We start from the raw sequence: 13,880 nt of genomic DNA, 5'->3' as shown, positions 1-13,880 counted from the left end.
AATCTTCTTTCTAACGTAAACTTTCAAATTTTTAAAACGTTTTCTAACGGCTCAATATCGAGATTCAAATTCAGACCTGCAAAGTTTAAATAATAAAATCACTGCAAAATGTCCGGAAATTTGGAGTCAAATGGAGTTCAAATGAAAGCTCTTATCATCGACTACAAAAGTAGAAAAACATTCCACAGGGGAGAAAATAGCCAAAGTACTTAGATATCCTTAACTGAATGTTTCATTAATTTTATAACTATTAGTTGAATGGTGTACTGTCTGCACGTCTTTCGGTCAACTGAACCATTAGTTGACCAGTCAGAAATATTCATTTGGTGATATTCAACTCGATCATTTGTTAATAGCTAACAAACCTGGTTGAAAATAATAATAATAAATTAATCATGCTATCGGCGTATCTGCGATTTGTCACTCGTAAATTCGAAGGTGATATCTCGATTTTTTCGGGCTTGAGAAAATCAGAATGAAGACGGATACATGGAATATTTCCGAAGGCGAGAAAGCGACCTCCATTCCAATGAAAAAGTTATCTCGAGTGTTTCGTGAATGGACGGTGTTTTGCGAGGTGTATTGATTATAAACCTGGACTGACCTCTTGAGAATGAAAAGGTAGACTGATGATGCATGGTTCAAGAGCCTAACCTCGAATTCAAATGAGGAGGTCAAGTATATCGAAATGTTGAATGAATCTGCTCCATGGAACTGCACGGAGAGAAAATAATTCTCTGCGATTGCAATGGCTAATGAGTGATTATACCTATTATACTTCACTTTTGAAAATTCTCTGCTGAAATTTACGCAGCTCAGTAATTTTCAATAAGTGACGTTATTCCACTATTTTATGAGTAAATCTACGAATACTTAGTTTCGGTTGAATTGTTCAGTGAAACAGAGTAAAAATTAGAGTAATGTGTTCTTGAATTCCAAATTGATGTAATTCTTTTGGAATTTCAAGCGATATTTTCATATTATTTCTCCTTGAAATTTATGAATTCACTTTAATTTTCAGGTAATAAAACCTGCAATTTTGTGATTTTTCTCTTTAAAACGGATTTAGTATTATCTTTCCACAAATTACTCCTAGAATTCTGAAGAAATTCTATTTTCTTAGACTCCGTTCGATGGCAGGAAAATTGAGTACATAATTTTCAAAACTGGGAATATTATTCGTGTCAAGCCTTCAAATAAGAAGGATTGTTTTCAAATAGATAATAATAGTTTTTTATGTTTGTATACATGGCATACATTCCACATATGTTCTATTCAATTTCTATTAAGTAGCAATTCACGGGAACTTCAAAAAATTTCGGCAGTAAAAATTCACGACCTGATGGAACAATCAGCGGAAATTGAAAATTTCAATTCAATTATTCCACGAAAGTTGATGAAAATCGGGAGAATTGAGGTGAATATTTGGCTTTCATTCAAATACTCATATTAATTAGGTACTCAATATTCATGTTTTCCTTGTCCATGACATTTCTATGTTTTTCTAACAGTGTAGTTTACTGAATAACATTATTTGACATTTACATTCACTTGCCTTCATTGTCTACAACTCAATTGATTCAATCAAGATGTGGCTATCTGACATTCTTCCTCCGAAGGATTGACTCATTCCCCTTGATGTCCCAAAAAATACCGTTGCAGAATGCCGAGTGGTTCAGTTATGCACACTCTCAAAACACATATTTCGCAAAAGTTAATCATATGGAATTCACCATACACTGTTAAAAATTTTCCTTTGAATTTTCCCCGGAAATTTTTATCATGTTTACTTTCCACTGTAATTTCAGGACATCTTGTCATTGAAAAATCAAATATTTCATTGATTGTCTGTTCGAATGATCTGAAAATCAATAAAATACTTGATTTTTCAGTTTAATTATTCCCTGAAAATTCGGAAAAATCAGGAAAATTCAGGGAAAAATTGAAAATTCAAGTCATTTTGTTTCCGAATATTCATGTTCGTTTCACTCTCACTGAAAACTCATGAATTTACTCGAATTCTACCTAAAACTCGAGATTTCACAACCATTTTTCACCTAAATCGAATTCAATGTCACTCTCATGAGAATTACTACAATATTTTCCATGAAATTGCGAAAAATTTCCAACAGTGTAGGAATTCATAAGGGAAAAAGAACAGGTCACCTCTGAAATACATCGAGATAAACAACTGCATCATGCCGACACATCGAATCCAATCTTGGATTTTTCAATCTGCGATTATGGGATTATTTCTCATCACACAATGGAATAAAAAAATCAACAAATACATTCTAAACGACTATCCTCAGATCATTGGTGTCACGGGGTTATTCCTTAATCACACCGGCTAATGGGGTATTGTCAGATAGACGAGAGACAGGATGTGGCAAGGCCACAGATGCGCGAATTATATAGACAGCTGTGATGAGCTCCAACAAGAAAACTATTAACGAAGTGATACTGAGAGGGAATAATGTTTAATCAGTTGTTATCAGCTTTTCGAGTCTGTGAGAAAATACTGTCTTCTCGTGTCGTTAGACATTGACACTCTGCGATGATTCTGTTCAGATTGTTCGGGCAATTGGACTTAACAGCGCGTTAGATACGATCTATTATACAATTTCCGATAGGAAAGAATTTCGTTGGCAATGAAATAGAGAAAATGAAAGAAATTTACAGTTCTTCTGAAAATCCAATTAATTGAACTTGTGAAGATCCAATTAATTGAAAATTCAACTGTAATTTTGTATTGAATATCAATATTGCGATTGAAAATTCTTACTGCTACTCAAAAATTTGAAATTCCATTATTTTTTCTGTTCAAGAGATTGTATTTTTCTATTTTCTTCTTCTACGAAGACAACGGATTTTCATAAATAAGCTAAAATGATGAAGTAATTTGGAGGAAAAAAGTGGGAGGAATTGACGCCCGACTGTCATACAATTTTCGATAGAGAAAAATTTAATTCGTAATAAAATAAAGAAAAATTAAATCTCCCGTACAATTCTTGGAAATTTTTATCCATTTATTACAATTTTACTCAAATTTCAAGGAATTTCCTCATTGCAAATTCACAATTTTTCATTTCATTTCAGCTCAGCTCTTCCATAAAAATTAATGGAAATCAAGAAAATTTCATTTTCTGATTAAAAATTCAAATAAGATAGGGAAATTCGCGCTGTCTGCTACTCAAAAATTGTGAAATTCCATGATTTTATCTCTCCTAAATGGAATTCAATGTCGCTCTCCTGAAAGTTGCTACTAAACTGATCATAAAACTTCTTTTTTTATTTTTTTTCCAACAATGAAAGCACCGAGTTTTCAACAAATAAAGTTAAACAATAATGTAATGTTTAAAGACAAAGAGTGAAAGGAATTTACCCATAAAGGAAAGCTGCTCAACTATCATACAATTGCTGATAGAAAAGAATTCCGTTGGCAATGAAATAGAGAGAAAAATTTTCCACGAATTAATGAATGCGTCGACTGAATGAGAGCAATTGATTACCCGTGCACTCAAGTGTCTCCGGTGTCATTATACTTTGCCACAAGTACCCCAAAAATATTGATTCGGATGGTTTATTTTTGAGACATATCGGCAGACCCGCCGCAACGATTACTGTCTTATCAATATCTTCAATTTATCTTCATACAAAAAGAGAAAATAAAACGATTATGATGAATTGGGGTTCAATGACGAAGAGCTGGATTATTTTTCAGAGATTATTATTCGCAACCATTGAGAAGATAAAACTCTTCCAATCAGTGTAATTCACAGTGAATTAATCAATGGGGGAGAAATCTGCAGTTGAATTATGCAGGGATGTGAGATTTTCAAGGTGAAGAAAGTATTTTTAGAAAATGTTTACCCCATTCACCGTAAATATCTGCCTCGATACCATTCATTATTTTCAAGAATATATTGTTACAACAAAATACACGAGTGTTGTACAAATAAATTGCTTGTAAAATAAACTGAAATAAGTGCAGATCAACAAGGATAATTGACGTGACAAAAAAACTTTATACAACTGGTGCTCATATTTATTGCCCACTAATGCATTTTTTCGATATGAAATGACGACTGAGACGCAAATTTCCAGGCATCACAAAAATCCAATTGACGTCATCCATCGCGTCAGAAATGTTGAGAAAGAAAATGAATGAGAGAAGAGTACAAAAAATCGTGTCAGAACGAGACGAGACGGCGCAAATTGTATTCCAACTGATTCAACTAATTTCTCCGAGACGACACAACACGGAACTTATTTATATTCATCTTCCTCCGGTTGTCGGCAGGATTTTTGATACTGTCTAGGAATGCAAGGGGGGGGAGGGGGCAATAAAGAAACGTGTTTCCATCCCAGACTTCCAGGGCCATCGGACGTTAAGATGATACCTGCCTACTCAACTTACTCGACTTTGCAGATGTACCTCTTTTATCCAGTTGTAGGGGATCAGTCTTAAATAGATCACAATCATACCTCCTTCTAACTTAACGCTGTCGCGTTACAGCTGAGCTGTTGCGGGATCGATTATCACTTGAGTCAATTAAAGCTCGTTGAGGGATTCGTAGAGATGCAGGATAAAGAGAGGGAAGTGAAAAAGATGAGGGCTTGGCACGAGAATTGAGACGAAAAGTATGTCATAAAGAATGAGAGGAAGAAAAATTTTCCAAGAGAGAAATTTGCGGCAAGCAAACCTCCTTCTACAAATTGGGGCAAATTGGAACATTCTGGTGACATAAGTGGATAGCTTTGTGAATAGCTCATTCAAGTTTATCACAATCTGCGATCCAGATTGTGAAAATTTATTTAGTTAACAAGATTTTTACAATCTTGATCATTGATTGTAACTAACTTGTGGTAACTGTGTCTCCATTATGCCTCTGAAATATTCACACTTACAAATAAAATCTGTAGGTGGCCGTACCTTTGATGCCAGCGTAATTTATATTATAGAAAACCACCACATTTCCTCAAAATTTTTGGGAAAACTTCGTTTTTTCCTTAATACAGAAATATGGAATAGTGTATCTTTCCTAATATGGAAATATGTATCTTTCTCGAAAGAAACTATTCGACTTTTCAGGAGAATTGAAGATTATTGAAGAAGAGACCTGACAATTTCCTTAAAATTCGATGGATTCTTTCAAAATTTCTAGGAAACCGGAGAATTTTCTCTATTTTTTTTACACAACTGGAGAATTTTCAAAGCGGCAAAATTGAAATTGTTGAATTATCGCAAATTCCCGAAATCACTGCATCAACTCATCAACCTGTTCACCTTCCAAAACTCGAATGAGTTATACGGAAAACAATCCATTCTTGTCACAAAAATAGTCCAACTTGGCCCAATCTTCTAAGCCTTTTCGGCATCCAATCGAGGAAAAGATTGTTACAAGGATGGATTTAATTCTGGACATTTAGTTTTTTCTTATGAAACTTCAGAATTTCTAATGTTAACAATTTCCCCCCGAAAAATCCGTAGAATCGTTGGAAATCCCCAACAGTAATCGAATCTAGTTGAGACATTGCACTACATATCCAGCAACATTGTTAACCTACAGTACTTATCAGCTCCATAAACACTAAAACTCAACAACTTCAGTAGCTGTGTGACAAAGTAGCAGAATGTAATTGCATAGAAAAAACGAAAACACATCACGCCATCGTCGTGGATAATACGGAGACATGCAGCGATTACCAACATTCCTTTCAGATTCCAACAAAAATGCACTCAGATACGCAATCAATCTCTAATGACTCTCGGCGCGATTATATTGTAGCAGAATTATCTTCTAGAACACTCTTGACCAATGTAAAAATTTATACTTAAAGTTTATACTACTTTGTAGACATATAACTCATCAATTGTGACGCTTGTTCTGGTCTACGTGCCAGTGAGCGCAATTTTCAAACAAGAGAATCATTGATACTTCCGCAATTTGAATATCACAGCTAAAAAAAAAAAATACCTCGATCGACAATTCAATCCTGAAGTACCGGAGAAATAACGTCTCAATGCAGCATTGATTCCTCGCAAAACTTGAAGAACCTCTGGATGTTTTATACGCCTGAATTATAATCTCGCAATAAGTCTGCTATTGGCTTATGCAATACCAGTGAGCACTGAAAGTATTTTCTCTAATCATCGCGTTTACCAACATCGAGAAAACGAAAAAAAATTTAATAATAAAAACAACATATTCTCATTATCTTGATATTGCATGGCATGAAGGTTAGGTCAAGGCTGTATAGCACGGCAATGTCTCTTTTTTCCTTCGAAAGACAAGTCATTTCATATAATTGCCGTACAGCAAAAGCAACAGAGAACTGTTTTTTCCTTTATAAACCGACCTACATTTTCATCAAGTTAAAAGCACAATACCACATCCCTTTTTTCCTCAAATACTTGCGTGCATAACAGGTATAAAGGTGATGCTCACCAACATGAACCCAGTTGACAAACACACCTATTTGCGGTGAAACCAGACGTAGAATGCTCATGAATTTTGGCACACGATGTTGTACCTTCGTATGAAATCTACAACGATGGTCTACGAAAACCGTATGACGCATGAATTCCATCACAAACGAAGGAGCCCGCCAAACGTGCATTAAGCTTTAATGACACTGAAGTGAATCAATAATGATAATGACTGACGATGGCCGCTAGGTGATTCAATTTAACCATCAAATATCCATCAGACATTGAAGTGTTAACTTGTTGCTGCGATACACTACGGAAACATTATTGCATCAACGTGCAATTACGTTACATAGGTGAGGGATGCTGGTACCAAGCCAACTATAATGACGCTGGTGATAATGCTCCTTCACGTCTCAAATTCGTCTCAATACGTAGTACGAAGTACATGAATTGATATCATATTTTGTATTACACATTAAGAAACATATGTATTAATGAAACAGACCGGTATATGTATTATTCATGCACTTTCATAAATGCAGAATGCCAAAGAGTTGTTCAACTTGTGGTATTCTTCACATTGAAATGCTTTTGTTCCTCGATTAGGTAACGACTGTCTTAATATAGAACTGTTAGGAAGAAACTTTACCCAAAGATATTGTCAAGGCCCTGAGGAAAAATCCAATGGCTGTTGTGGTAGGACTTTACCAGTCTCGGTCTCTCTTTCGTTGAGGTAGGTCTCACTGCAAACCTGTTGCGCAAGCGTATGTGAACCTTCCCCTGGCGCATATATCACACTCAACCCAGTCAATATAGGTATATTTACAGAAATCAGCTGAACACTAATATTAAGGTTATCTGTCAACCGTTTCACTGGAGTCATTCGACATGTCCCGAATGATTTACAAAGTATTGACTGCCAAGTGCTACAAATCAGGGGCCATATTCTCGACGTTAGTGAATAGTCCTTCGTCCACGAATCGACGTTCGTTGACGAACTGCGTATAGTAGTTGTATAGCAGATTCGTTGACGATTGCCGATTTGTGCACGAAGGAGAATTCACCAACGTCGAGAATAGAGCTCCAGGCGAGACTCCTGACAACGTTCGTATTACGACGAACAATCTCTCGTTCAATCCTATCTCCAATGAGATGCAAACGACATCTCTCTCTGTTGATGCCGTTTCTTCGAAGTACATCGAGGGTAAACAAGAAATCCTTTTGAAGAACAAAGGATGTTTTGATTAGTCAGCGCAGTTAGACCGTTGCATCATGTCAACAATTTATGAATAGAGGAAATTCAAGGTTTGGTGTAACCTTCGGTGGACACCCACGTTATGAGATTCCCTTAGTCACCGCAGACTAAACACGAATGTTTTATCCATCATCATGCATCTGCTAATTTCATCTTGAATAATAGATGTTTCGCAGCAATCCGACGTCCGTGATTGAGCATATGCAACAGGATAATAACGGTGTATTACAATTATTGTCTAATTCTTCTATGTAACGTTTGGTTAAAGACTTCGTGATCAATTCAAGTTGTGATGCAACAAGTGAGATAGCCAGTGAGATTGATGGAAACTCTGATATCCTAGGCGGAGGACAACAAGGTCGAAAGATTTGTTATGAAATACCGCGGCATTTGGTTCCGATCATTTGCGCCCCTTCGCGGTAACACGAGGAAATCAAGTGCTCCATCAGAAGCAAGAGAATGCGCATGCGTGATAGATCATACGTCAAAATGGGAGACTTGAGCGCAGCTTTATGTCACAATCAACAGTAATTACAATGTTGCGTAGTTTGTTGAACTAGTATCTGAAAGATGAATATGTTTGGATTACATTACCATCGTAAACATTGGCAACTTTGTCCGAGTGCTGCATACGGAAATAGAGAATGACGATGCTCGGTAAATATTTATGATTCGATGTGGTAGAATTTACGACTGTATTAGAACTCACGGTGAATATCATCGCTGGGATCAATATGTAAATTATCGTTAAAAGAGGGAAATTTCATGGAGGCACGGATAGGAAGAGTAGATTGTTACTGATTTCCTTTCAGGTCGATTTAACCCAATCCATGAATACTGGGAAATCGAATCAGTTCAATTAATACGTAAGGAATAATCCCTCGTGTATTGATCTTTTCCCGGTGCTAGCTTTCGGCGAGCGGAAATTGAGGGCTTGAAGTTAATTAAAGTGTCATGAGTCTTGGACGGTAACGGGAGAATTATAACATGGAATTTCTTCGAGTTATTACCGAGAAATGTACTGAGATCGGGCACCTCTAGGATTTTGCCACGTTGCGCATTGATGTAAATCTTTGAATAATTCTACATTTTTATGGTGTGAGGATTTAATGAAGTTTCCCGGAGTTATGAAGACGCCATTACACATCGATGGGCAATTTGCATCTTTGAAGTTGAGATTGAGAATAGCTCTCAGCGATCCTGAGGGCAATTTATCCATTTTTCAGTTTCTGGATCGCAGCGAGGACCGTGAGAAGTTGGATCAAGTTATAGCCTTCGATTCACCTGAACGGTCGGAAACCTGCTTCAATGGTTGTCATTTTCTTTCACCGTGGTTGATCCATTTTATGAGAAAAATTGAACATTTTACAATGAAAAAACATACATCAACCGCGGTAGATCGATCATAGCTGTCAAGCAGCACTATTATTGAGTATCCAGAGAACTGCGTCAACTCTATGCATTCTACAATGAGGAGTTTCTAGCCATCATGAAACTGCAAGCGCATACTGTACTAACTTTTGAAAGTGACACGTGGCTAATACGATTTTCAGCATCCGGTGGGATTATTATGGAAATTGCAATGACACTACCTGCATTTTAATGATACCCATATTCAAGAATCATCAAGACAAATTGTGGTTCATAAATTGCGTATGGGATTTACTGCGGTGAAAATAGAAACATTAAATGGAAATTGGGAGTGGAAATTTCGATTTATGGGGTTATGAATTCTCGGTAAATTGAAGGTATATTTTTGTCATGTGGGGGATTGATGCTATTCAGATATTATTAAGGATATCCAAGTACTTGGGCTACTTTTTTTCAGTGAAATGTTTTTCTGCTTCGCTTTGTAGTCGAACATCAGAGCTTTCTTTTGAGTCCCATTTGACCCTAAGTTTACGGACATTCTACAATGATTTTATCATTTAAACTTTGCAGATTTGAATTTGAATTTCGTTATTGAAGAAAACTGATAAAATAATTAAAAAATCGCGATGTTTGACAATTACGAGCATTTTCTATAAAGATTTATAAACAATCAATTTTCCACCATAAAAATCATATGTTTGGAATCGTAGCAAATTTATGCCTAAAAAAGTGAGGTTTTCAAAAGTTTGCACAATTTCAATTATTTATTTATAAACAACGAATGTTTAAAAATAATAATTTTGTGCGAAATGTAATTTGATTTTGACATTGAATATTCATGATATTTGTCTAATTTTTCTCAAGCAATTTAATTGACAAATTTGATGATTGAAAATGGTTGAATCTATAGTGTCGTCTGTACCAAACTGTAACAGATACTGGGAATATCCTTAAACAGTTCTTGAGACATTGCTAAAACAGAAATGAACGTTCATTGGAATATCATTGGCTGCTGGATGAGCGCCGCGTTTCAGCCTTGCGTCATTGAGCATTCACATCTGATATAAATATTCTACAAATTGACTAATTTACGAATAACATCTTTGTACTAATGTTTACACTGGGGTCATACATGTGTGAATAAAAAAATTTAAAAAAATCAATAACACTATTTTTAACTATTATTAAAATTTAATTGAAATGTAATAATGATTTTCTATCAGTGCAGTACCGCATGCCACTGAATTTCTCTTCTCTTCGAGACCCTTTGTGAAAGAATTTCTGCCATTGTAGAAACAATAAATACACCACTACTACTGAGAGATGAATATAGTTGCGGATCTTTCAGTCCAATTAACTTGAATAACCAGAATTTTCTCCTCAATTTGAGAAACAAAAAAATCAAGCCATTAATTTCACTGAGCATTCTCAGTTATCAGTCGCCTTTTTCTCTGAATCGCATTAAATTACAGTATACCTCGTTAGCAACAATCGAGATAATTCGAGGGTTACGTGGGAGGTCAAAATGCAGACGTAATTTCTTGACATAATAACGAAATACGAGTGTTCGACAGTTATCCACCCACACGAAATAAATCTTGTTCCCCTTGGAATTATCTAAATTTCGTTAAGCTGCCCTTTATGATTGACTTGCAATATCAGAAGTAACGATATGACGCATTATGAATAGAAATGGCGATCGAAAACCCAAAAATATGAGTTAACTCGAGTCATAAACTTGGGGCTTTGGTAGAGAACCCTTTGCGGAACACATTATTATCATCATTAGCATACGACTGCTGACGTAATCGGAAAGCAAAATATGAAGATGTTGGGGATTAGTGAGAATTGATAGTGTGTCCATATCCGTACAATCAGGTAAATGACCTTTTACCTGTTGAACCACTGTGGGAAGATTCTCGCAAGTCAATGGCTGGATAATACGTAGGTGAACCCAAATCTGCATCGAGTGTCAAGTGAAATCATAGTTTGAAACAGTGCGAAAGTGGATTAAAGTCTTTCAAGTGTAGATCTCCGGGAGGTGGAATAGAAACGGAGTCTTATTGTTGTCGAGCCCTGATTCAATTGCTGAACACAAAAAATCCAAATTTTCCAATAAAGTTTTCCATTATAGTATTGACGTTTTAAGTGTCAATGTTTTTCGTGAATTAATTAATTTTTTTTTTGCAATCAGTTACGCGTATTGCATTATTTTTCAAAATTTTCTTGATAATTATCGGAAGTGCATAAAAATGCACAGAAAAAGTGGCCCCACGTTAAATCCATTGAGAGTGATAAAAACAAATAAAAAACGGATCGTTTACCTCCAATTAAAAATACTAAACATTGAAACAGTAAATTAGTAACGGACGCAGTGTATAATTTACATACGTAACAAACGGAGACGAGAAAGCGTAGGACAAAGACCGATGACAACAATGAGGACGATGGGTACACGAGTAAAAATCGCTTGAATTGGAGGGCGACGAGTTGTAGACTTAGAAACAATGAGAAAACAGATGGTTTTGCGAACAAAGTTGAGAATAATAAAAGTATTTAAAAATAGTATACTACATTTTGTTATTTTTTGATGCAATCAATATTCTCCGTAAAATTTATACCGAATGACTACAATATTCGTACCGGTATTTAAATTTCGCGCCAATGAGGTCGACAGTGGCATTGTCACATCTCATGGTGAAGTGACCAAAAAACCGCAGAAATCGACGATTTGGGGCTTTATTTTTCAGTATATCTTGGTCAAAAGATCTAGAACAGGGCTAAGTCCCATGAAAGTGAAATCAAGATTTACTTTCTCGCATACTAGTTTTTGGCGCATTCTTCATTGATTTAAGAGGTGTCAGAAAAAATCTTCGAATTTAGAACGCCATAATCTCGGTCTTACGGGTGGAGATGACACAAAAACATTGAAAATTCAACATTTTTTTTCTCAAACGCAATATTGTGCAAAAATTTTGGAAAAATTCCCAGTGATGTAGTGTACTCAGACACTTATTCCCTAAATTTTTCCATTTTTTAAAATTATTTCAACATTTCAGATGAAACACCTTAAATTGCTGATATCTATGGTTCTAAACGTTTATATTCATGCCTGACTTTTATTCTGATGCGTCCACTTTGTTCAATATTCTGCACATCGTAAAAAGATTACCTCGGTTCTATAATCATTCATGTGTGCAAGTACTGCCAAGAGTTATTACAGTGACGGGTAACAAAAATTTATGAGCGTAAAGCATGAGATTTACCGACTAACACTACAAAATAGTCCTTAGACTTTCTTCGACCGCCGGGGAAACCCTCACTGTGAGAATAAAACCTTAATAATCAATAAACAAACACTCTTCACGAGCTCTTCAATGAGAGCAACAAGCAATTCCCCCGGAATGCAACCTTGTAATCTCATTAAAATGCCTAAATACCCGGTTCAGCCTTCACTGATGACCCATCAGAAAATGTTTTCTATTAGTTCCACTGATGGCACATGTGTCCGTCTCGTGCAGTTTATCGATGAATGAAATATTCATCAAATTAAATAATCATTCAGAGACAATGAAACCACCTGACTTTCCTGGTTCAGCCGAAGCCGAAGAACCAGCTTTGTGAATATCATTTCTTTCATTATCCACCTTTTTAAAGTTCAGTTGACCAACAACTATTTCTTTTCTACAACAACTCTTCACAGCTGGGTACTAGTCCCTTGAATCCTCCACTGCGCAGTTAATCTGGCGTGTAAAAATTGCGCCTGTCAGCGAATTCAATTTTTCATGCAAAAGAGAGAATGCGAAACACAGAAAATTGATCTGAGAAAGATTAACTAGAAATTGATTTGACTGGTCAAACAAACTTGTGTCGTCCCGGTTCATCGCTCTAATCGGTCGGTTACGCAATTTCGTTCACTGAAAATTTGACGATTACACACACATACGGACGAAGATGCCCCAAGGGCAAGCGATGGGAGTTGACGAGACCAGAACGGGTCCAGTGAATCGTCTGGACAAGATCTTCATGATCATCCGAGTCAAAAAATTCACAAGAAAGAGGCCGGAAAAGAGGGCAGGGGGGGCTGAGGGCATTAGTATTTTTTTCTCTCTCAAACAAGGAATAATAATGTGAATGACGCGTTGAAGCTTATGTTCCCCCGGAATCATCTGACTGACCTTGAACAAGCAGTGGCTTCCCGTGCGGGTTCTCTTTGATGCTGATGCATCGTCATGGTTTGGCCAGCAGTATCAGGTGGCATTATGGCTTGATACTGCTTCGTGTCGATTTGTTCTGTTAACGATGGTATACCAGGGTGATACTGGTGCTGCTGATGTGGCCACATTTTGCCAATTTTAATGCACTCTAAAAAAAATTCAATTCCAAGGTACAGTAGACTCTCGTTATAGTCGCATTCGTTATAGTCGCATTTCCCCTCATATCGATTTTTTCGAACTCGAGCGCTTCCCCCAATCCGTACCACCTCCGAGGTGTGGATTTAAATGCCCCTGTGTTTTCTCGGAATGGGCTTTGTTTTGCATTTCTAAGAAATTCGGGAAATAAAATTTAGGAAAAATGAATTTGCGAGAGAGAAATTCAGTTCACTCTTGACTGTCACGAAGAGAGGGTCTTTGCAGTGGTGTATAATCCTGCTTTTTATTTGAATGAAGCGAATAAATTTTGGAGTGTATTGAACAATGCGATGTTATTAATATTCCTATTCATTTCATTAATTTACTAAAAGTGTTCAACGCAATTCATTTTGTTAATTTAATAAAAGTGTTTAATGAAAATAATTTTTATATTTAATAAAAATGT

The 13,880-nt window shown here is 36.2% G+C and overlaps 1 protein-coding gene across 3 annotated transcripts in view; it reads right to left on the bottom strand.

Annotated features, from left to right (window-relative positions):
• LOC107047445 (hypoxia-inducible factor 1-alpha) overlaps positions 1-13,880 on the bottom strand; it is a 75,326-nt gene that overhangs the window by 32,888 nt on the left and 28,558 nt on the right. Inside the window, exon 2 of one of the 3 annotated variants that reach the window (XM_015270222.2) lies at positions 13,241-13,427. The exons of the other annotated variants lie outside the window; for them this stretch is intronic. Coding sequence (XP_015125708.1) covers positions 13,241-13,407 — 167 coding nt within the window. The 5' untranslated portion in view covers positions 13,408-13,427. The remainder of the gene's footprint in view (positions 1-13,240; positions 13,428-13,880) is intronic. 3 annotated transcript variants of the gene reach the window in all.

Source organism: Diachasma alloeum, unplaced genomic scaffold (assembly GCF_001412515.2).
Source record: "Diachasma alloeum isolate Michigan unplaced genomic scaffold, Dall2.0 Dall_scaffold_00183, whole genome shotgun sequence".
NCBI classification, from domain to species: Eukaryota; Metazoa; Arthropoda; class Insecta; order Hymenoptera; family Braconidae; genus Diachasma; species Diachasma alloeum.
The sequence above is the reverse complement of the archived record's forward strand: the minus strand, read 5'-3'. Positions and strand labels throughout refer to the sequence as shown.